The 21,950-nt window shown below is 43.9% G+C and overlaps 1 protein-coding gene across 1 annotated transcript in view; it reads left to right on the forward strand.

Annotated features, from left to right (window-relative positions):
* The window catches only part of CACHD1 (cache domain containing 1), a 204,421-nt gene extending 183,271 nt beyond the window's left edge, over nt 1-21,150 (forward strand). Inside the window, exons 17-27 of the mRNA XM_021679998.2 lie at nt 828-950; nt 2,185-2,284; nt 2,377-2,493; nt 4,465-4,625; nt 4,957-5,043; nt 5,868-5,984; nt 7,381-7,532; nt 8,838-8,999; nt 10,309-10,386; nt 11,022-11,123; nt 18,967-21,150. Of these exons, the coding sequence (XP_021535673.2) occupies nt 828-950; nt 2,185-2,284; nt 2,377-2,493; nt 4,465-4,625; nt 4,957-5,043; nt 5,868-5,984; nt 7,381-7,532; nt 8,838-8,999; nt 10,309-10,386; nt 11,022-11,123; nt 18,967-19,205 (1,438 nt within the window). The 3' untranslated portion in view covers nt 19,206-21,150. The remainder of the gene's footprint in view (nt 1-827; nt 951-2,184; nt 2,285-2,376; nt 2,494-4,464; nt 4,626-4,956; nt 5,044-5,867; nt 5,985-7,380; nt 7,533-8,837; nt 9,000-10,308; nt 10,387-11,021; nt 11,124-18,966) is intronic.
* The last annotated feature ends 800 nt before the right edge of the window (nt 21,151-21,950 follow it).

The following is a 21,950-nucleotide window of genomic DNA, read 5'->3' on the forward strand; positions in this document are numbered from 1 at the left end:
TGACAGCCTTGTGAGGTAGATACTACTCTCCCCATTTTCACATAAGAAAACTGGGTCTTGGAAAGGTTAAGTAGCCTCCCAGGAGCCACACCAGTGGAAACCTAGAGGGGCCAGGATTTGACCCCAGATCTGCTTGATCCCAGAGCTAAAGGCTTAGCAAGCACCATGTGGTACTACCCAACTTTATCCTCTTTGGTGCTCGTCTTTCTGAGGGTAGAATTTTAGATTGGAGAAGGAACTAGCCTGTGAACCGGGTGAGTTTCTTTCTAGAATCTGAGCTGTGTTTTGAGTAGAGTCAACCTTAATATCATAGAAAGAAAATGAGACCTAGTTCTTTACTGAGTTTTGTATGACGTTACACTAGTCAGTTAACCTTTATGAGATCCCAGTTTCCTTATTGAATAAAATGAGGGAAATAATTAAAGGGATCACTCAGGTTCCTTGTCTAGAGGTTCCTTGTTGGGAGGAATCATAGTAGTCATGCATCCAATCTCCCACTGATGCCTCTTCCTGCCACTCCCATATTGTTGCCAAAGAGTAGTCCAGCCACTGAACATGTAAAGTCAGGGCTAGCCATATTCCACAGCTGCCCGTGTTTTGGACTGGTCTTACTAGAAAATTCTACCTTTAGCCTTAAGTTTTCCTCTCAGCAAATCTCCGTATTATGCTATATCAGTCATTTAGTTGATCATTTTTATAGGGGTGAAAAATGTGGAGAAACAGTAGGCATATATTTCTAATACCATACAATGTCCTTATGAGTGAATGTAACTTTTACCTTTAAATAAGACGTGCCTCTTGTTCTCACTGATCTTTTTCACATGAAGTACACAGCTATCTTCCGGGCATACTGTGGCTGTGATGGGCATCGACTTCACACTTAGATACTTCTACAAGGTTCTGATGGACTTATTACCAGTTTGCAACCAAGATGGTGGCAACAAAATCAGGTAAGCCCTTCAGGGACACCATTTCCTATCTAGCTGCAAAATACAAAGAAAATGATGTCCGATATCTCTGGTTAAATGGCAACCACGTTGAGTCAAGACCAGAAATTCAGTCCATGGCCTGGGTGTTCAATTACAAAGGTTTTTGTTCTTTCATTTTTCTAAGCTGCATGCCATTTATGATTGAGACAAACAGACTTGTCTCATAACAAGGAGAATAACTGTGGCATAGAATTCTCTGAAAGCGCTTATTTCTCTCTGAGTCAATAATTAGAGGTTTCCCAGATCTTGGGTGCTAGAAAGCCCAGCTAAGATGTTAACTTAGTTATTAAGCCAAAGTCTTTGTGGGAATTTCAGGCACTTGGACTGTTCCCTTTTACATTTCCCCAGAAAGAGGTTCATATAACTAAAAGTCTTCACTTCCTAATTTTGAAAGAACGTGTCTGATCAAAGCCAGGTTATTCCCTTGATTTAATGCAGGCCACTTTTTAAAATAGTTTTCTTATTTCGCTCTCACGGCCCCTGCTTCCTATCACTGCTAAATTTCATTGGCCCTTAATAGGGAAATGCAGGATTCATAGCAAAGTGTTACAACACATGCAGAATAAAAGAGAGCAGTGCATAGTCTTGGTTAGAGCAGTTCTAGCTTTGCTTACTTAGTGTTTCCATCAAATATATTTTTGCATGTCCCACAAGTTTGTATTTCATATATATTTATCATTTATAGGCTTAAAGTTTGCGCCTATAAATACCCAAGGCCACTTCCTTCAGAGTCTCCCTCCTCTGAAAGAAAGAATAAACTTGCCACTTATATATCCTTGCAAAAGATTTTTGAGTCCATCTTCCTCCAACTAAGTGGACACATTCTGTAGGAACTCAGAACTCAGAGTGAGGCGTAACTTTGTTACCGTAAATCGTATACTGGGTAATCTATCAGCTCAAGAATAATGTATCTGTTGTGGCACCTGGGTGGCTCAGTCGATGAAGTGTCTGACTCTTGATCTCAGCTCAGGTCTTGATCTCAGGTTTGTGAGTTCAAGCCCTGCCCTCATTAAAAAAAAAACAAAAAAGAATAACATATCTGTCTGCCTGCCTGCCTGCCAGCCGACCTTCAGTGAATTTGTTTCAGTGAGGTTTTACCGAGATAAATGCAACTTGTTTGGGGGATAAAAGATAAATGCTCTCTGAAAGTGTAGAGAGTTTAGATTACTGAGGGATGTCCCTTGTTTTGGCACAGGTGCTTCATAATGGAGGACAGGGGTTATCTGGTGGCACATCCAACCCTCATTGACCCCAAAGGACACGCACCTGTGGAACAACAACATATTACCCACAAGGTACTTGTTGTGAAGCCGCTAGCTCAGTGCTCCCACAGCCTGTGGCTCATTAATTACATGGCTTGTGTCTTCTGTCTGCTTGACCTTGCTAGGAGCCCTTGGTAGCAAACGATATCCTGAACCACCCAAACTTTGTAAAGAAAAACCTGTGCAACAGCTTCAGTGACAGAACAGTCCAGAGGTTTTATAAATTCAACACCAGCCTTGTGGTAAGTTGGTCCCTTGCATTCTCACATCCCATCCCACCGTGGAATAGGAAATGGAATCATAGTTAATATCTGAGTATGACTCTTGGCTGTTTCATTGCCTGAGAATTATGGAATGATAGAACAGGACCTCAGTCCAGCTCCCCAGCTTGACCAGTTTGGGGTATAAAGCCCAAAGTGGAGAAGTGAATGTTTTAAGGTCTCACACTTGGTGTTTTGTTTTGGTTTTGTTTGTTTAAAGACTCACCCAGCTGAAACCCTTTGAAATGTCTGCAGCAGTCTGTTCCCACACTCTTATGTAAATATGTGTGGCCCCATGTGTTACCCTCTTCCTGTCTTCTCGAGATCCTGCAGCCTCCTTAAATTCCTAAGGCCAAATTAGGTCATTTCTTGGTCATCCACCCAGTTAGATGGGAACTCTCATGTAGATCATCTAAAAATAACTTCTTTTTTTGTAGCTTAGAGTACTCTAAGTATTTGATTTAACTGCAAACTTACCTAGATATGGTTTAAAATCCTTAAGAATATTCTTATTAATTTGCAAATAATCTTAGCTGGGAAAGAACTAAAATGGGTAATGGCAGAACCAACATTCAAAAAGTTATTCACAAGGAAGCTCTTTATTTAGAAAAGGTATTTATATCATTAAATGTGTAATTAAAAATTTTAAAGATGCATTGGGTTGATTGAAAATCCTACTCACAAAAAAGCAGTTGCAAAAACAATTGGGGAACAGAAGAGTTTAAAAAATGAATAGATGAATAGGTTAGTGCTTTCAGAGCAAAGGGACTCGTCAGGACTCTGTTTGGACTTTGCCCCATTCTAAGGAACACTCTCCTTAAAGGAGACATAGACACACTTGAGTGTGATCAGAAGGAAGCTGCCAGGTACGGTTGTTCTAGGAAAGTCTGATTTCCTCTGTGTATCTTCTCCCATTTGTGCACTGACTTCCTGAGCCTTCAGCAGACAAAGCCAGACTACTCCGGGAGAATTGTTCAGAAACGCAAAATTTTAGTGGAAGATGAATTAGAATAATTTCTTAACAGCTCAAGTTATTCCAAAATGGAACTGGAGCATTTCTGGCTAGTGGAGCTAACAGGATGATAGGCCTATATGATTGCTGATATAGTAGAGGGGGGCATCTTCCAGGCAGTGGAAAATTCATCTAGACCTCTAAGAATCCATTCAGTGCCACGATTCTCAGAGTTCCGCTTATCCTCACCACACACATATAAGGGATGACTAGCATGGAAATGAGCATGGGATTACATAGTTGGCCTACTGCATTGGACACACGTGCAGAAAAAAAGGACCATACTCAACTTCACAATGCTGCTTTTGAATCTTTGGTTTTCTGTATGGTAGACCAATCTGGCATTTCAAGACTGGCTATCACATTTTCTTGTCATAGAATGAAGAAATGGATGCTTGCTTTAGTTATTTAAAGATTCTGTTCTATTAAATATTATTTAATATTTAAATATTCTGGAAGCAGAAAACTGGACTCCTAACGAGTTTTTAAATTTTTTTAAATTTTATTCTAGAAGAACAGAGGTTTGTTATCGAAGGTGGGGCAAGGAGTGCCTATTTTCTGGTGGATTAGGTTTGCCTTTGAATGCATTTTAAACTATTCCTTACCCAAAAGTTGTCTTTCATTGTTTCTTGCACTTATTTTCACGTTATGATATATTGTAATGTGTTTAAAAAGATTATAAGAACAGCTATAAAAATTGTATCTCCTAAAAGAATAAATAATATACACACAACTGTTAAGTGGGAATTGGGAATGATCTCCAATGGTATTAAGAAAAAATTCTCTTTTTCCAACTTTCAACAGTGACTCTGTATTACTAGTCAGAAATAAAGTTTTATTGTAAGCTATTTTCAGCAGGTGGTTGAAGGGTTGTTTTCACCATGGCAGGGCTGAATCTTTGCATTGTTGTCTGTCACTTCTGACACCTCCCTTGTCTCCAGGGAGATCTGACGAACCTCGTGCATGGCAGCCACTGTTCTAAGTACAGACTGGCGAGGATCCCAGGAACCAACGCATTCGTTGGCATCGTCAATGAAACGTGCGACTCTCTCGCCTTCTGTGCTTGTAGCATGGTGGATCGGCTCTGTCTCAACTGTCACCGGTAAAAATGCAATGGGGCTCTCTTTACTCCACTGTTGACTATCTGAACCGATGCCAGGCATTTTATAGCGGCATCTGCAAAATAAACAGAAAGCACAGGGGTGTGTCCCGGAGAAGAAGAAGATCCTGGTTAGAGAGGTATTTCCAGCTGTTCAGTTTGCTGAAGAGTCACGAATTGAAGCCAATTATATATTTAAACCTTTAGTGCAACTTCCCTTTGACTGTCCCTTTTAACTAGCTCACAGTGTCTTCTGTTTTCCTTCTTCTGATACATGTACAGTATAAAGTTTGTCATTGACCCTCTGCATAGTGATTTTCCTTTTGCCTTTCAGAATGGAACAAAATGAATGCGAATGTCCCTGTGAGTGCCCTCTAGAGGTCAATGAATGCACCGGCAACCTCACCAATGCAGAGAACCGGTAAAATATACATATTACATAAATATGTGTAATATATATGTTGTACACACTGGGAGCCTCCTTTATAGATTTGTTTTGGGTTGTGGTATAAGAAGATGATTCATTCTAATAACTGTTCACTGAGTCAGATTTCAAGCCTTAAAATGAAGTCCTCTTTCAGGTTTACATTCAAATGCTATGAAAATGTTTAAAATTATATGTGGTCCACACAAAAACGATGAGACTATTACAAGCATTTCACTAAGTGTCTGCCATGCATCAGATACTTTATGCACATTGTGTCACTTCGTTTTCAAATCAACCCTGTGATAAATCTGTAGGTACCTTTCATGCACACATGCCTACGCCTAACCTAGTGTTCTTTGTATTATTAGTGACAAATCTTAAGACCACAGTTAAATAAGTTGGGGTAAATCCCTTCTCTGGAACTTAAATGAAGGAATCCTGTGTGTGCTGATATACAGGTGTATGTTTAAGCATAGAAAAAATGTCTAAAGGGACCCTTATTAAACTGTTAATAGTGATTACCTTGGAAAAGAATGAATTTAGAGTGGTAAGTCAGGGAGATAACTTTCACTTCTGATTATATACATTCCTGTTTTGTGGGATATTTATGACTTCCTTTTTATATATGTATATAAATTATTGTATGTAAAGATGAACAAATTGAAGCTAGAGTGGTTAAATGATTGGCCCAAGGTTACATCTAGTTAAGTGGGCAGGATTCAAACCCAGATCTGTGTGACGCTATCAAGGGCCAGAGGCATGATGAGTTTGGAATGTGAGTGGTGTTGGTCCTAATCTCCAGACTTGCTCCTGCCTAGAAACCCAAGCTGCGAGGTCCACCAGGAGCCAGTGACGTACACAGCTATTGACCCTGGCCTGCAAGATGCCCTTCACCAGTGTGTCAACAGTCGGTGCAGCCAGAGGATGGAAAGTGGGTAAGCCTGGCCCAGTGCTTGCGTTTACTTCTACACAATCACTGCAGGAGTAGAACCGAGTAAAGAATGGTGACTAGCAGCCTCATTGAGCTTTTCCAGCTGGTATTTAGAATTCTCTTTCTTGGGCGCCTGGGTGGCTCAGTTGGTTAAGCGACTGCCTTCGGCTCAGGTCATGATCCTGGAGACCCAGGATCGAGTCCCGCATCGGGCTCCCTGCTCAGCAGGGAGTCTGCTTCTCCCTCTGACCCTCCCCCCTCTCATGCTCTCTCTCTCTCAGTCTCTCTCTCAAATAAATAAAGAATTCTCTTTCTTGATATTTTTTAAAGGTGTACCAGTTTTTCAGACCCAAAAGTGATTCCTATGAGCCTTTTATCCAGCAGACTTAATGTTGTCCAGTTTCCAAGTAGTTGTAGCTACTTGGCATTTGTACTGCACGTTAGTCACCTCATCTGTGGATGGGAAAGTTACTCTTGGAATAAAAGGAATGAGAGGGGACCTGGCCCGAAGAAGCAAGGGCAAAGGGGCAGGAACTCTTGGGTTCCTGAAGCAGAACCCAGCTCTATGTGTGACACACCATAGCTCATCGATTCTGCTTTCTTAGAAAGCAGATAGGCTTCATGGTAGCTTTGAGAACCAAAAACTGCATGTCCCCTACTCCCTCTCCCTCCTCTCTAGGATGTTTGGGACTAGCCATCATGGGGATAGTGGCTGTGGTGGACTACAGGGGTGGGAGTGGGGTGATTTGTTTCTTGTGATTGCAGGTAGCCATTTGATTAAACAGTCAGTGGGTGGAAGGGGCAGCCAGTTCTACTTTTAGTGCATGTTTCAGCAAAGGAATGGTCGGGCATCAGATGAATTTGGGATGTTAGGCAGTAACTCAAAATTAGTTAAATTTGAGAAACACTGCACACATCCTCTTAGAAAGTCATAATACACTTAACATATTAAAAGTTCTAAGAAATTGGCAGTAAGGAAACCTGTTTAATTGATCTAGTATTTCCCCAATTTATTTGACCCTTTTTTCCTTCCTTTTTTTTTTCTTTTAAATGACCCTACACTTGGGGTCAGGCCAAAGTCTAACAAACTTTGGGGCCATTTGGTCTTGTAAGGTGATTTGGGATAATCCTGCACTGATCTGTGATGTGTGGATTTTGTGGTATGATCCGCAGAGAGAACAGGTTTATTTCTCTCATTTCCAAGCTGTTGAGAGACATAAAACAGCTATCTCCCGGCAGACTGTTGCTATTCTTCTTTTATAAGGAAAGGAAACTAAAGCTCGAGGACTTACAGCACTAGTAAGTAATGGAGCTCTTGAGAGCTGTCTGATGCCCAAGTCCGTATGCTGTCCCCTGCCCAGCCCTGCTTCCTGGAACACTCAGCATCGTCTTTCTGGCAGGGACTGCTTTGGTGTGCTGGATTGTGAATGGTGCATGGTGGACAGCGATGGAAAGACGCATCTGGACAAATCCTACTGTGCACCCCAGAAAGAATGCTTCGGGGGGATCGTGGGAGCCAAAAGTCCTTACGTGGATGACATGGGAGCGATAGGTATGTTTGTTGGGAACCCGGAATGTTTTGATTCTTGAATACGTTTTTTGTTTTTTTGTGGGTTTTTTTGGCCTCTACACTAGGACAAAACTCTTAAAAATGATCCTCTACCCTATTTTCCTGTTTCCTTTGCCAGTAGTTTTTAGTTACAAAACCAAGGCAGATCATTACCTCCAAAGCTGGCTAGATATTCTGTGCAGAGTAAGCAGCCATGGTTCCTGCCAAATTTTACAAGCCTGGAATTCATTCCCATAAAGCTTGTTCTGAGAAACATCAGGCCTGGTTTCTGCGTGGCTGAACTGTGGCGTTTGTTTGAATGTGAGTCCCAGCTGTCAGAAGAACAGGGCCAGCGATGGGTGGAGTGACCAGTGCGTGGCGGTCTCCTGCTAAGGCCCTCCCTCCCTTATGATGTTTGCAAAGCAGGAGTCTTGTGGCTCTAAATCTGTACTTAAGGTGTTGGGGTCAACAGAAGCCAGAGCTACCTAATGTGGTCTGGGTAGCTTAGGGTGAGGGACAGGGACCCAGCAGGGAGGAATATGTCTGAGATCAGGCTGCAAGACCTCAAAAATTCCACCTGCCTACCTCCACTAAGATTTTCTCCGTGTCTTTCTGGAGCTAGCTCAAGGTCCTAAAGCTTACCTGGCAGGTGAGCTACTAAACCTTTTTTTTTTTTTTTTTAACATCTCCCCACATTAACCTGTCTGCAAAAGAAAAGCTCCTCCTAGGTGTGGAAGGGTCCTGAGCTCACATATTACCCCTGAACCAGCTGAGGACACAGTCGAAGTGACCTTGTTCTAAGACATCCCTTTATATGTCCACCTGCAGTCTCCTGCGTGGGGATACAAATAGTGTTTTAAAGGGAATCCATAAGCTTTGAAATGTGATCTTTTTTAGGGGTCGTGTGACAGATCCATTGGCATAAAGGACACCAGATACAATAAATCTGTGCTAAGAGGCTCGCATTGCCCTCACCTCTGTACTACATGACTTCTCTTCCAAGAGGAGCCCACACCCTGGGGAGCAAGGCTCTTGGCCCTGGGCAGCCCATGTTTAAGTGCTTCTCGTCTGGTTGGTTTTTTAGTAGTCCTTGCCAGGGGTGCTCTTGCTGGGCCAAGCAACCAACATTTCAGTTGAGAACCAGGGATTAAAGGAAGTCCCTACTCCCATGTTCTGGTGGGTTCTCTTTGACACATTCAAGACTTAGAGTAGCTGCCCTTGTCTCCACCAAACCCTACCCTGGTCCTCACTTCCTGCCACGCTTGGGAAATTGTTACGAGGGACATCTGTTTGTTTATTTGAACAAAGGTGATGAGGTGGTCACGTTGAACATGATTAAAAGTGCCCCCGTGGGTCCCGTGGCCGGAGGCATCATGGGCTGCATCATGGTCCTGGTCCTTGCTGTGTATGCCTACCGCCATCAGATTCATCGCCGGAGTCATCAGCACATGTCTCCTCTGGCTGCCCAAGGTGAGCTCCAAATGAATCCAAAGCTCCCCCAGGAGGCCGCAGCCTCCCTCGTGTCCTTCGGAAGCTGGAAGGACAGCAACCGATCACGCAAGCCGCTAAGCACTTAAAAGAACAGCACTGCGATTTCCGCTTCCGTGGAGTAGGATTTGCAAGTCCCCAAAGCCTCCTTTCCTCCTTTAGCCCATGGCTCATTCTTCAGTGTCTAAACCCTGCGAGTTTCATTTTGATTACCCAGAAAAGCCCTAGATGCTCTCTCCTCTTCTGCTACCTCTTACCTACCTCTTAGCCTACCACAGTCCGCCTCTGGAATAAGCCAGTCAGGGGAGCTGGGATGCTGAGAGGGAAGTTTGGTTCTTCCCTCGGCTCCAGAGTGCTGTCTCTGCTGTTCCAGACAGGTAGAGCAAAGATACCCCAGGCCACGATTGGCAAGACCGTGAATCTGTTCTGTTGCTGCTATTATTACATACTGTGAATGAACACGTTCAAAGCAATAATCACATCTCTTAAATGAGAGAAGTAATTGAAGTCAGATACAAAATGAATAACCTGCAGTCATGATTTCCATACCAACAGTTAAATGTGGTATCTGTGCTGGTTTGCGAGGACAAAACGAATGGCCATCCCCAGCCTCCCTAAAAGCTGCCAGGAATATGTTAACCTGACCTTTATGGAGATAAGGCTCACTCACCATTCTTCCTGGACTTGGTCGGGAGCCACTTTGCTCAGCAGTATGGGCAGGTTGGCGTTGGACTGTTTCACTGTGGCCACAATCCTGATGAGGGGGAAGGAGGGAAGATCTTGGGATAATGTTGCCTGATGGAGTAACAGGGCTAATCACAAAGCTCCTTCCACCTGGTAAGATTTGGGTACCAGGATTTCCCCTTGATCAGGATGTGACTATCATCCAATGTAAACCTTATGCCTGGCCTTTGATAGGGTTTCGTAACCCCATTTCATCAGCACAGTCAGCCATGGCTTCAGACCCCTGCCTTCTGTTTCAGGTACATTAGTAGAGAATTAAAGATCCATTAGCCTCTATCAATTTATTTTCTCCTTTCTTCAGAAGTTAACCTCAGGTGCCTCTCTTGATTATTCACTTCTGGTCCTCCCTCTTCTGATTCCTGCTCCCTCCTCCTTAAAAATAAAATAAAATAAAATAGATGGGACATCAGTTTATTGTCCTCCAAGTTTGGACTCATTCTTGATGGAATGCTGTCAGCAGCCAGCAAACGAGCGCTCTGTAGGGTATTGAAGCGGGTGATTTTATTTGATTAAATAGTCCTGTTTCTCTCTTTTTAATGATGGGTAGAAATGTCCGTGCGTATGTCCAGCCTGGAGAATGACAGAGACGAAAGGGATGATGAGAGCCGAGAGGACAGAGGCATCAGTGAGTACTGAAGCCGCCTCGCTGTGGAATGTGCCTGCAGGAGGCTAGCCCACACGAGACGCTCTTTCTTACATCCTTTTGGCTTATATTAGAATTTCAGAATCTTTGACATGACTGGGGCTTTTCCTCCCCCATTTTCATTAGGAATAAGCGTAGGTGCTTGCTTTGTTTTAGAAAAATCTTAGAAGATTCCAGGATGTTCCTTTTTGCATGAAGTGCTTTGGCCTAAAACCCCTCGCCCTACATTTTCTTTCTCCTCCTTCTTGCTTTCCAGCATAGTATTATTTCAGAAAGGCAATCATCGGGCGTACATTGTTTTAGTCCCTCGGGGAATTAAAATGTAGATACCTCGGGAGGGTGGTGGGGGAAGAGTATTTCTTTATCAAAATAGAGTTCCATTAGAGATACATACCTTGGCCTTCGACTCTACAGAACATATCTTCTTAGTGCATGTTGGAGACCTGTAATTAGGGGGCCTCTCACTGCCGCTAATCCTCACAATTAAAAAAATTACTTATTCTCTCTCTCCAAAGAATAGCTCCCCCGAACGTGTGAATGAGCCTGCTCAGAGCAAATGTGCTTGATACAACAAAGATACTGGCATCAGAGTGACTAACTGTCCTTGCTTCCCGCAGTCAGCAATACTCGGTTTATAGCTGCAGTCATCGAACGACACGCACACAGCCCAGAAAGGAGGCGTCGCTACTGGGGTCGATCGGGAACAGAAAGCGATCATGGTGAGGTCTAGTTCCTTCTGAGGAACCCGGTGGGCTCCTGTGGGCCCCCACTTGTCCCTCCTGTTCTGTGCTCAAATTAATTACTTTGACATAGTTTTCCAAAGGACACATTCCAACATGGCATGTTTATAGGAACCCTATAGTTTTGATTATGTCTCTGCACTCCCAGGCATAAGTGAGAGGACCTCTTGGCACACAGATTGCTTTCTAGGTGTTCTCCATGCATAAAGATTCACGTTGTCTAAATGGAACCCGCTTACCACTCCACTTGATCCTTGGTAATTGGCATCCTCGTTGGTCCTACTGCGCAGTGTTGTTAGTTGTTAGTTGGCAAACACCAGCATCCTCAAGGGCGCTGTCAGTCATTACACTTTGTGTAATGTCCATGCTTCCTTCTGGCATTCCTTGTCCTGACCTCCAGCCTTGCCTGGAAGGTTCAGGGAAGGCTTCACCAAGGAGACAACAATTTTCACTGGGCCTAAAGGGTGATGAAAGAAAAGTTGGAGGCAAAGGACGTTAGAGGCAAAGGGACTGGTGTATAGAGTTAATCATGGCGGTTGTATAAGGTGTCTAAGCTCTAAGATGCTCAGAAAGGGTAGAGGTTGGATTTTGAAGAGACACCAAGGCTGAGCAGGCCGTGAATTAATCAAGTCCACATGCTGTATGGAAGACTTGGCCGCCACCTAGACGCATGGCTTGGCCTCACAGAGAACCGCGGCCATGTTGTTGGAATGGCAGGAGTGTGGGGCGTTTCCTGTAATTGGAAGATCTTTTTATTTTTCATAGGGTTGTTTAATTTTCCAGAAATCTTGAGTTTCTTCCCAGAATCAGGTCTTTTTTAAATGCACAGATAATGCATTATACCTTTTTGACTCTTCTTTCTCCACATCTACCCTGGAAAAAAAAAAGGAGGGGGGATATCTGCAAAGAGTGTGCTCCCACCCCTATGCTAAAAAATGCACGAGTGGGTATTCATCAGAGAGACCAGTGCAGCCTTTTACATGAGAGCCAGTGATTCAAACTCCCTTTGGAAAACGGGAGAAGCCAAAACCCTGATTTGTAAATTGGAGGCTCCTAATTTGGGCTTTGAATGACATTATTCCCAACAACTAAGTAGAAACTTCAGGTTTCTATGGAGAGTCCAAGTACAACTTAAATTTTTCAGTTTCTTTGACTTTCTGCTTTTTTTTTTTCCCCCTAAAAACCTTTGAACCTGCATAAATTCATTCTGCTAGGCAGTTCTGTGTCTCTTCTCCTTTGAATAATAAAACAGGTTTGAGGCTACTAAAGTTCAACAGAAATAATTTCTTATTCAGCAGAAATACTGAATCCTTTCTCTCTCTCTCTCTCTCTCTCTCTCCCCGGATAGAAATTGCTTCAATACGAAATTGGAATTCTGAGTGACGTTTACGATGTTCCATTAGCTCTCCCATTGTCTTAGGAAAATGGCATATGAAGCAACAGCTTAGATAAAAGGAAGAGTGCAGTGTCAGTATCTGAAAGCTAAGGAATCTAGCTAAGGGCTTGCTTTCTTTCATTTTTCACAATAATTGGATCCCTGTTGTCCCCCAGGAATGAAAAATAGTTTCTCATGCAGACAGAATACAACACCAAAAGAAATGGAAAGCATTAACATGCCACATACTTCTGAATGCACCACAAAATCAATAGCATTTAACTGCATGTTGTCCTATCCCTGGGCCTGTATGGCAGGTCACTGAAAGCGATGGCATCAAGTGCTCATGTCCCTGTGATGCCAAGAATAAGCCATAAGTCCACGTTACAACAAGGAAATCTAATTGAATTGTTTCGTCAGCACACTTCTTCCTCAGCTCTGTGTTCTTCTACTCGGTGAATGTATTGGGCACCTGCTCTTTGCTTAGCCCGGCGGAGGGCCTGGTGAAGGGACGGCCTCGTTTCTGTAAGGCAGAGGGTATGGAGGAGCTTGTAAGATAGGGTCAAGCACAGCTCACTGGGAGCCCCCCTCTCCCCGTCTCCCCAGGTTACGAGATCTTAGTGAGACTACTTTGGACCTTAGTGTCCTAATGATTAAAATGGGAAGAGAAACTTCTCCCTGGTGAAGTTATAAGCATTAAATGCGATAACTTACGGCAGGCATGTTGAGCTCAGGGTTGACCTCCCCACCTCGGTACCCAGTCTGCCCTCAAGGAATTTACAATCTAGCAGGAAACTGTAAATAAATGCATGTATTCATAAGACGGATAAAAAGCTGGCTATGACAGCTTCCTTAAAGGCCCAGAACAAAGCAGAAGATAGGAAGATAGTTCACTTTTATTAGCACGTACATCATGGACGTCCCCTGGGCGGGGAAGGTGGCATTGGTGCTGGCCCTTGAACTGGTAAAATCCTAGCCCCATGGTTCTTTGCAACCCAGTGAGCGTGTTTCCACATGAGTCCTTGGGTCTGATACACAAAGGGGAAACTCAGAAGAATAAAATACATAAATATGTAAGTACTGAACAGACTAGACTTTCATGGTACGGTTTAGAATTGTGATAGTCCTAGAATTAAAACTGAACGTTACCAAGCCAAACTTGGAGACTCCAAGCTGCATTTTTATTTAGAAACACAGTTGACCCTTGAACATCCTGGGCATAAGGGGCACGGATAGCACAGTCAGAAATCCACGTATGACTTCTGACTCCCCAAATACTTAATGACTAACAGTCTACTGTTGACCGGAAGCCTTACCAATAACATAAACAGTGGATTAACACACATTTTGTATGTTACATGTATTATATACTGTATTCTTACAACGAAGGAAGCTAGAGAAAAGAAAATGTTAAGAAAATCGTAAGAGAAAAATGCACTTACAGTACGGTCCTGTATTTTGGAAAACCGGCCTCTAAGTGGACCCACGTAGTTCAAACCCCTTTTGTTCAAGTGTCTGTGGTATTTCATGTGGCCAAGAGAGTTTTGTGTTTCAAAGGAATCTTATTTTAATTTCTCTATATTAAAAAAACTACTCCAGATAGGAGTCGTTTTTGAAATTGACAAAAAAATTTTTGTCAATATTCTAAGACCACTTAGAATGATTGTTTTTTCAGCACTTGACTATTTCTTGTTATGCTCGCAAGTAGTGATTTAAAAAATTACTCCCTGCCGATGCTTTTAATTCTGTATATGCTCTACCCATTATCTCTCCTGAAAATATCATGTTCTAATTATTAACTGGCTTATTTTTAAGTTAAAAACCACCAATGTATACCTGTTCCTTGTGAATTCGTGTGTTGGTTACTATTTCATTAGGAACTTTATGCAAATGTATATTAAGCCACATTTTTTTCTTCGTAAAAGGGAAATTTCCTCCTAGTGAAGCAAATTCCAAAAAGCTTAAAGGGCAAATACTGAGCCTTGAAAACCTGGTCAAAAACTACACAGTGCACCCTGAGACCATTTTCTAGAGGTGCACAGGTATTCTCCTGCAGTTACTCTCTGTGGCCACAAGGTGGAGAGTGAGTTGTCGTCCCCCCCCCCCCCCCTCCCCCCCCCCCCCCCCCACATAGGGACCTAACATCCCTAACCATCAAGAGAGGTTTCTCAGGAACCATCAGCTAAATATGTAAGCAGAATACCAAAGAGCAACAGCCTAATCTTGACTCTTCTGTTCTTAACGAACACCTGGTCTCCTTTCTGAAGCCTACTTTTTGCTTGAGGTCATCTTTTCAAAGGCTTTACGGTGTACACGTTTGGATAGTAAAGAAATCTTTCCTTTGAAGGTGTTTGCTGATACCCTTTGTGTTTTCAAAAGAGCTTCCCCCTCCATGAGTCAGACTGAGTCTGTCTTATTCATCACTGTTCCCAGCACTCAACAGAATTGCCTGGTGCTAAGTAAACACTCCATTTGTTAAGTGAGAGCATGTGTTTGGCTTTTTCCTCCTCCTCCGCAGCTTGCTATCCCTCCCTCCAGATTTTTATTAATTATTGAGATAAGAGGAAGCCTGAGTAACTTACAGAGGGGTTGAGCAATGTCCCCAGAGCAAGTGGTTCACTTTGGAAAAGCCTCTGCTAGGGGGGTTCCCTAGAAAGCAAGAGCAGGAGAAATGGGGGTGCTCCTGAATTGCTTTGGGAACAGCTCTACCATCAGAACCACCCCGAGCCTATGACCAGCCAGGTTCAGGGCATCCCTGGACTCTTAATTTGGAAGCCCTGGGCAGGGCCCAGTGAATCCTGGAGTGTCTTCATTATTAGGTGAGCCTGTGGAATGTCACACCAGATAAAGCCACAGATAACTCAAAAAATTAATGCCATTGCTTTGGGAGCATAGTAATGTGATTTTTGAAAAATGAAGTGTCTGCTTTGTGTGAGGCATTTTGTGGAATATTAGGAGTACAGAAATAAGAGTTTGTCAATGGACAAGACAGCCCTAAAGTTTATTATATAGTAAAAATCTAAGAGAGAGATGTGCACAGAATGCCATTTAAACTTACAGAAGGGGCATCCGACTGCATGTGGGCTGAAGGCTGGGGTTTGGGTTGCTTCCCAGAGAAGACCTTTAAAAACTGGAGCCTGAAGCACAATAGCCAGACGAGGGAGGGGGGGTGGGGTGAGCCAGGCAGAAGGCCTGTCACAAATGTGCAAATGAGTTAACAGTTACCATGGGCGCTTGTAAATGAGTAGAGATGGGAAGCCATTCAGGATATACTTGGAGGCAAGATAAAGACAGCCTAGCGTGAACGGCTGGCCAACAATAATCAACAAAGACACTGAGATTTTGCCGAAAGTGTATTTTCTCCTCAAGTCCCCTACGTGTGAAGCACATGGTAGCTTAAGCACACACAGCACTTTGTAGCTGGGGTTTCAGAGCCTGCTGTCCGGTCGTACGTTCCAGACCGAGCACTGCCCAAGCTGAGAAACTCACTGGGGCTCCTGATCCCGTACTCTTGAGGAAAGGCATCACTGTTTCCCCAGCTCCTGAACCTAGCCGCCCTCAACCTTGTCCAAGGATGTCAGCCCTCCTGGCATCTTCACCAGGCCATTTGGCCACATTCTGCCTACTCTGCACCCCAGTGGTCCCTTGAAGCCAGCTACGTGTTCTTCTTAACACCGCTCCTGTCCCTTCAGGTCCTCGGCATCTCCTGGGCCAGCACTCCAGCCTCCTGTCCTCTGAGCCTTGAGCCCTCCTTCCTTCTGTCCAGCCTCCTCGTTGCCACAAGGGATCCTCTTCAAGCACCTTATGTCATTGCCACCCTCCTACACCCCCTTGCCTGTTATCCTAAATCCCAGCTCCTAGCTCGACCAGCCTTCTTGATCTGGTCTGAGCCCGCGTGTCCAGCGGTGTCTCCTGCGTCTTTCTCCCCCATACCGAGCTTTTTTATCATCCCCCAAGCCCACCAGAGACTTTCAGGCTACTGTGTCTTTGTATTTGCTTATCTCCTGGCCTGCAGTACCTTTCCACCCCTCTCTTTACCTAATAAACACCTTCTCTCCCACAAGGCCCACCTTAAGTGTCCTCCTCAGGTATCCTCAGCCAAGGTAACCAGCTTTGGTATTCCTTTCGGTATGCCTCTGTTTTGTGTTTCCCCTTCTTGACTGTGGGCTTCTCAGGAGCTGGGGCCTCCCCTTTACCCCTTTTTCTGGCGAGCTCCCCCTGACCTGGCACAAAGAAGACACCCCGTGATGGTAGACCTGTACGTCAGTGAGCTCCTTCTCTTCGGCCCTGACTTCTCATGGCCGACACTCCTGCATTTCTGGCTAGACATCTCCACAGACTCTCAAATCAAGATGTCTGAAACAAAATTCATTGTCATTCCTGAGACTGGGGATCTCTGAGTCTTAGCATCCTGACTCCGAGTCACAGTCCCCTTTAACCACCTCTCAGCAGCCCCCCACAACCCCCTCACTTTTGATAGCTTACCAACTTCTCTTGTTTCTGCTCCTGAGATACTTTTAAATCTGTCCAGTCCCGTACCCCTAGTTTTAATTCTTAGTCTCTCATTTGGACTGTCAAAATAACCTCTTAACTGTCCCCCCCCCTTCCTTTTTATTCATTAAAAAAGCTGCCATCAGAACTCTCTTTGAAACACAGAAACTGTCATGCTTTTTTTTAGTCTGCTCAAAATGTTCTACTGTTTCTCCATTTTCTCTGCTTCGCCATGGCCTTTATAATCTGACTGTAACTCCCTTTTCCACCTCCCTCCTGCTGCGTTCTCCAGCTACCTACTAGCACCCACCCTAGCCATGTGGTGCAGGAACGGCCTTGGGGTGCCACACCCCTGTGGCCTGCCCCTCTGTCCCCTTGCTCCTATCCACCTACCAAACTCCTGCACATCCTTTAAAGCCCAACTAAAATAGGAGTTTTTCTGTGAACCTTTCTCATTCTTCAGCCGGAATTAGTTTATTCCATGTTCTAGATTTCAGTTCTACCTCAACTATAGCTCTTACCATTGTCCGCAGTAGAATAAACCTAGCTTCACGAATATGTGTCTCCTGTTCGGTTGTGAAATCCTCAAGGAAAAGAGACATCTCTTATTCATGTTTCATCGCCTCCTTCTCTGGCCCCGTAATGGTCTTCTATCAATGAATAATTGAACAGATCCGTGCTTGTATTGGCTTTATTTCTCAAGCACTAGCTTTTAAGCTCCTTACACAGGGACCAGGTTTTCACCTTGGTGTCTCCTGCATTGCCTAACACAGTATCTTATACATAGTAGGTGCACAATAAACATTTGTTGAGTTGGACTGGCTTAAATAATTCTGTCATTTGAGAAATGTTTCACTGAGGACAGAGAACTGCCTTTCTCATTTTTGCACAGAGCATACATTTTCAACCACAAACTATTCCGGCTTGGCTGTGTGCAAGCACATCAATTTTGCAGCCACAAATGTGACTAGCGCTACCCATGGGTGAATGCTGATTGATGCTAACCGTAGATGCGGTGGAAATATTAATGAGCTGTCACTTCTCAAAATTTTTAAAGGGGATTTTTGCAATATTTAAAAACATGCCAGGGTTCTTGGAATGGAATCCTTTGATCAGCAAGGCCATTTTCTTTTGAAACATGTATTACTTAGAATACCGAAAGAAATTAATCTTTAAATACAGTGAGCCAGCTTACACAGAGAATAGTTGATTCCTTTGCTGGTTGCTAGGGGTATATGTGGGGTTAGTATTTCATGGGGTGGAACTTTGGGCAAGTTCATTAACCTCTCTGATCGTCATCTCCCTCGCCTGTAAAAATAGATGTTAAACCACATGCCTTATTGGGGTGTGGGGGCCCCAGGACACTGGCACCTGCCGCAGAGCAGGTGTGTGGCTGATAGTAGCCATTGTTTTTGTTCTCGCTGTGTTGTGACGTCACATTCAGGCCTGTCCAAGCCCCGATTCCCCCTCCAACCCCCAAGTCCATCCGAGTCCCATTACTTTTTTTTCTTCTGAAGCTGCCTTTTTTTTTTTTTTTTCCTTTCTTTAAAATAAAATTAACAGTCCTAATCCTGATCTCCAGGAAAAGTGGAGGTGGATAGCTGCCAAATGTCAGTGGTAGTTATCTATGGATCAGAGGGGAATGTGCGGTGATTTTAGTTTTTCTTTTGTTGATTTGGGGATTTGGGAAAAGGCTGCTTGTATTTTTTTTTTTTTTCCTTATCTGTGCTCTCTCAGGTGTCTAAAACGGTTGTGGTTTTACCGTGTAACTGTGGAAAAAGAATGGCTAACAAAAGATGCCTTTGGAAATAAGTCACTTGCCCGTCTGCTGGCAGCCTGCACACGCTGGCCGCCGGGTAACACACAGATAGGAACATGGCCTGGTGCCCTAGACATCTGAAGCCCCGGCTTCCTGCGTCTGGAAGCTCTCAGCTGCCTGTTCTGTTCCTTTTCTAGGTTACAGTACCATGAGCCCGCAGGAGGACAGTGAAAATCCCCCGTGCAACAATGACCCCCTCTCAGCGGGGGTCGACGTGGGAAACCACGATGAGGACTTGGATCTGGACGCGCCGCCCCAGACCGCTGCCCTCCTAAGTCACAAATTCCACCACCCGCGCCCCCACCACCCCGCGCTGCACCACAGCCACCACCTACAGGCGGCCGTGACAGTACACACTGTTGACGCGGAATGCTAACGCTCCCCTCACCCCCGCCGGAAGACGGGACCTGGGAGGCACAGAATGTTCTGGAGGGGAAGAAGAGCCAGCGTCAGAGACTCCGCCGCAAGAGACCCCTCGCGCGCGCACGTGTGTGTGTGTGTGTGTGTGTGTGCACGCGCGCCCCCGTGCTTCGTCCGGAGTGACTGAACTCCTTTCCTGCCCGTTCACCTGTTTCAAGAGGAGAGACAACAACAGACTCACACTTGTGAAAATGCAAGGCCGGCTCCGAAACGGAGGGGAAGGAAGCCTGATTAATGAACCTGCCATCGTGCTAAGGGAATGGAACAGAAGGCAAACCTCCAAACAGAGAGACGAAACCTCTAAATGAAACACGGGGAACCTTCGTTAAGCTGAGCCAGAGGAATGTTCCAAGGAGCCAGAAACATTCGGCTCTCCTTAACTGGAAGAGAGAGAAATGTGCCCCGCCAGAGACCGAGCGTGCGGCACATCCAGGGAGAAACGTGTGCTTTGAAGATGTCGCTTGGTTGTGTAGCGGTACCTAGATACCACAGTCGCTCTCTGGAACTCCTGTCGTGCTCCAAATGATGCATCTCAAAATTTCTAAGTAAAGGATTATTTTTCTACTATTTATTGAACTTTCAAACATTCTCAGACTTTGGGGGAAAGAAAAGGAGACACATGAGGAATTTTCAGCAGTTATCCCTAGCTGTTTTGTGTGTGATGAAGTGGTTCTTTGAACTAATGAGTTTTGTTATTTAACGGATACCATCCCACCGCCCCAGTCCACAAAATGGGAAGATGAAGAAATCTTTCTCTCTGACCTGTTTACATACATTTCCTTTAGAACATCGTTTTATGGAAACACATCTTTATTTGCAATGCAGTATTCTTTTTCTGTGTTTGACAGAGGTGGGGAGGACAGAGGAATCCAAAATGTTTTTAAAGAAATTTTAATGTTTCTTTTTAACTCCTTTCCACTCCCCGTACAATGCTTTTCTTAGATTTCTACAAAACCTAATGTTACAACCCCGGCCTGTCAGCTAAGGAGGGATGGATTTCTTCTCCTTGTGTTAGAGACTATAAATTTTTAAATGTCCCATTTTGATTGTGAGAATAGTGACTATATAAAGGAAGATGTTTTTAAGATTCACGATTGGTTCTTAATTCAAGATTTCTTCTGATATCCTAGTTCAAAGCTGCTGCCAGTTATCCAAGAAGTTACCCACCAAACTGCTTTGTGATGTATACAGAGATAAATAAAATCTGGCTAATATAACATGGGGCATTGTAATTTTAAAGTAGTGTTCTAATTACAGTGATGTATTTTAGATTCACATTTTGTGATTCAAATATGTTATAAAGGCATTCTTGCACCGTGTGTGTGGTAAATCTCCGCTTATATGTAGTTGGAAAAAAATTCACTGAATAATGTTTTAATGATAGGGTATTAATGATATAATGTATAAAACAATTGGTCCTTCAGCCGTACAGAAAGTAAACTATATGCGTGCTATCAGGAAACCCCTTCATACTGTGTATAAATTTGCAGTCTAGTGAAATAAAATGTATGAACGGACAGTTTTAGTGTTTAATAGTGATTTGTTAATGTCCCCCTTCTTGTGCCTCAAGGCAAATTACATTCACTTTGTAACCTAGCAGATCAGTCACCAAACTGAAAGTAGGCCTCCCCTCGATGCTGCTGTCAACTTCAGGGGTTTCTGGACATTTCGAATATGCAAAAAATTTAAGAAAATAATGGGATAAAATTAAAAGCAAATGTTAAAAAATGTGTGGAACATAGTCCCTCCCCCCCCCCCTTGCTGAGCATCTACATTCATGTCAATAATAAAGAAATGGTTGTTCTCGAATTGCTGGAGAGAATGGGTGACTTTCCTGTCTTTCCAGAAAATTAAATCTCTCCATGGGATACCAGTTTGTTTCCTGAGGTTGAAAACCTTTGCGTGATGGCACTAGCTTCTGGATGGGGGAAAACTTGGGGTTTTCAAGAAAAGAATCACAAAACATAGAGCTTAATAAAATACGTTAGAGCCTACTCAGATGTAAGAACAGAAATGCATCTTGTGTCTTTTGTGATAAATATCTCCCCGTCCTAAACTTCAGGGGAAAGTAATTGAATGCTTCTACCTGAAAAGAAAACAGAACTGTGTTTGACAGGCCCTCGAGAACATGGCACACAGATTTGCAAGGTTTTATCTTTCGAAGTTCCCTTTCGTCTACTCCCCCCAAGTGTTTTGTTTTGTTTTTTTAAGATTTTATTTATTTGACAGACAGCGAGAGAGGGAACACAAGCAGGGGGAGTGGGAGAGGGAGGAGCAGGCCTCCCACGGAGCAGGGAGCCCGATGTGGGGCTCGATCCCAGGACCCTGGGATCATGACCTGAGCCGAAGGCAGACGCTTAACGACTGAGCCCCCCAGGTGCCCCCCAAGTGTTGTTTCAAAGTTTGTTGTTCATGTTCTTGCTTTAAAGGACAATTTCATGTTTGGAAATTTCTATTACTGTGACCTATATTGGTGGCTCTTGCCCCTCAAGATAACGTTGCTTGTTAAACACGAGTCACCCCTGGAATCCTGGAGGGAGGCCCCAGCAATGCCTTCTGGTTCACTAAGGCCCTCTTAATGCCTATAATGCTCATATCAACGTTGACAAGTTTCAACAGCTAAGGGTGCTCCAGGTCACTTGATAAGCTAGAAACGGGGAATTCCTCTTTGTGGCCCAAACAGAACAGGGTTCAGACCCAT

This window comes from Neomonachus schauinslandi, chromosome 4 (assembly GCF_002201575.2).
Source record: "Neomonachus schauinslandi chromosome 4, ASM220157v2, whole genome shotgun sequence".
Lineage (NCBI taxonomy): Eukaryota > Metazoa > Chordata > Mammalia > Carnivora > Phocidae > Neomonachus > Neomonachus schauinslandi.